Below are 2611 nucleotides of genomic sequence, written 5' to 3' on the forward strand. Positions count from 1 at the left end.
TTGTCTCTTACATCAGATTGTAGGTTCTCAATGACAGATAGACTGAGGTTCTCTTGTGATTCTAGGGTGGTCGACTTGTGATCCTGCCTAGTCCTCAGATTGGAGGCCATGATGTCCTGCACCTCCATCATATGAGGGAACATAATTGAGGAATGGAAATAATTTTTCCCAGAAGAGTGAGAGTATTTCAAGCCTATAGAATTGGTTTTCTCCTCTGTGTAGCATTCTGCTCTGTATACGTTCATTAGCATGGACTGATTCTCCTTCCTACACTTCACTCACTCCTTTACCAACCATCTACCACCCAAACTCATAGTTCTCATTCGAAGTGTCACCCCATCCCTGTCCCTCGTGGGTACAGTTAGGGGGCAGTCTCATGGGAATTACATGCCTATTGAGGGGCACTGAGCTGGGCTGTTTAATAGGTGTGATGTTTCTGTTCATAGATGAGCAGCTGCAAGTTGGGATGCAGAACAAACCTGGCCACCAGGAGGAGCTTCCCTAATGCAACACTTAGTGTCCCTTAGTGTCCTCTCCACTCTTGCCTGGTGTCTACTGAAGGAGGAAGGCGTATATTAGGAATCCCATTTTTTTAGGACCCTACTCTCCTGATCTCCTTTGGGGCTTATTTTCAGTTAATATACTTTTTTATCTTTATACAACTACATATAATACAATAGTTTGTATACTTTGGGAAAGATTACTCTGTGTTTTTAACTATTATCTGAAGTCTTAACCTAGCCAGAGCTCTCTGAGGCCGATCTCCTGAGACAGAGGATTATGTCTTACTGATTACTGAAAGCTTTGTTGGTCCCCAAACTAAAGCAACTGTGAGAGCTTCATCTTCACATATTTTATTAACTGAAATTTTAGTTTGGGAAGAAAAATGGTTTGGAGGTCATTTTTCAGAAGAGCACCTTAGCCTCTAAAGATGTCTCCCAACTTGAGCTGGTGCTAAGGTTTCAATACAATAATAATATTGTATAAGGCCAGCTGATCCTAGTTAGTGAGACATGGCAGGGTTACTGGATTCAATGAGCATCAGCGCTACCCATAAGACTCCACAAGCACCGTGAGGTGACCTCCTTGGTTAAAGAACGCATTCTTTTTTTGTGTGGAATGCATAAGGCATTCAGTCATATGGACAAGGAGAAGCTAAGTGTAACACCTCCCTCTTACCTTTGCCCTCTTTTACCCTTCTATTTAAATCACTCTTTATTAGACTTCCTTTTTTCAATCATCACAGTAATGTGCCAAAATCACACGTTGTCTAATTTAGTACATGTAGTAGAGGATTTTGTACCCCAAATGGCTGTGGAGTGGCCTTTTTAAAAAATGTCAGTTATCAGTTCTTTAGAGAGAACATAATTCCCACTTCAATTGTCTAAGGAATTTTGGGTTTTCCATCTTTATCTAGAAGGCAAGAAGGGTTGTTGTGAATAATCACAGTGAAGATACGTACAAGTAAAACTGCTCAAGCACCCACAATGTTTAGCAGAAGTGAGACAGGTGTGCATGGGGCAGTCTAGCGAGTCAATTTATGTTTAATTCTGAAGCTGAACGATGGGGACAAGCTGCATGATGTGGTCCACAACTGCCACAGGAGCTCAGTTATTTTGGATTACATTTTCAATCCAGGGTATATAGTAAAAAATTTTGGCATAGATGCCAACATCAGCTCTCAAAACACATCCATCCGCAAAAGACAGGATTCCTTGAAGCATCCCATTGCAGATTGCTGGGGCAGCAGAAACTTCCTTCCAGGAAAACAATAACAACAACAACAACAAAAACAGGTTATCTTTCTGGCAAGACAGAAGGAAGAAAATGGGAAAATTAAGGCATTGAGAGTATGTTACCTTGCAGGGCTGCCTCCTTCCTGGCACGATGCCCACACACAGCATACTTTCCTTGATGTTGTAGGTTTTATAGGCATTGCGGCACTGAGGCTGGGTGATTATGGAGATGTTCACAGTTTGCAGTGAATCGGGCTCCTTGTCTAAAGGAAAGAGAAAAGTCAAACTTCCTTAAGATTTCTTTTAGACATTAAACTTTCTTTTAAAAAACATTTCTTCTTCTACCATAAGAAATGAAAACAGATCAAACATTTAGAGAAATCAGAATGGTGGCAGTTAGGGCAATGAGAGTACAGGAGATGGTCAGATTAACAATTTCTCATGATGCAAATGTCTGTGACTTTATAAAAGTGATCAAATTCTTGAAAGTTATATGTAAATATGAGACATTCCTGCAGTGAAATGAAACACTTTGTTTTAAACTTTTCTGGAAATTTGGCCCAGTGTGGTAGCTCAGGCCTGTAATCCCAGCACTTTGGGAGTCCGAGACGGGAATCACCTGAGGTCAACAGTTCAAGACCAGCTTGGCCAACCCCATCTCTACTAAAAATACCCCATCTCTACTAAAAAACAAAACCTCATCTCTACTAAAAATACAAAAACTAGCTGGGCATGGTGGCATGCACCTGTAATCCCACCTACTTGGGTGGTAGAAGAATCTCTTGAACCCAGGAGGCAGAGGTTGCAGTGAGCCAAGTCTGCACCACTGCACTCCAGCCTGGGTGACAAGAGTGAGACTCCATCTCAAAACCAAA

General features: G+C 41.5%; 1 protein-coding gene across 1 annotated transcript in view; it reads right to left on the reverse strand.

Moving 5' to 3' along the window:
* Positions 1–1536: 1536 nt before the first annotated feature.
* PRSS58 (serine protease 58) overlaps positions 1537–2611 on the reverse strand; it is a 5472-nt gene continuing 4397 nt past the window's right edge. The window contains exons 4-5 of the mRNA XM_032245225.1: positions 1860–1999; positions 1537–1757 (exon numbers count right to left, since the gene is read on the reverse strand). Of these exons, the coding sequence (XP_032101116.1) occupies positions 1608–1757; positions 1860–1999 (290 nt within the window). The 3' untranslated portion in view covers positions 1537–1607. The remainder of the gene's footprint in view (positions 1758–1859; positions 2000–2611) is intronic.

This window comes from Sapajus apella, unplaced genomic scaffold (assembly GCF_009761245.1).
Source record: "Sapajus apella isolate SASKATOON/1434 unplaced genomic scaffold, GSC_monkey_1.0 scaffold56, whole genome shotgun sequence".
NCBI classification, from domain to species: domain Eukaryota; kingdom Metazoa; phylum Chordata; class Mammalia; order Primates; family Cebidae; genus Sapajus; species Sapajus apella.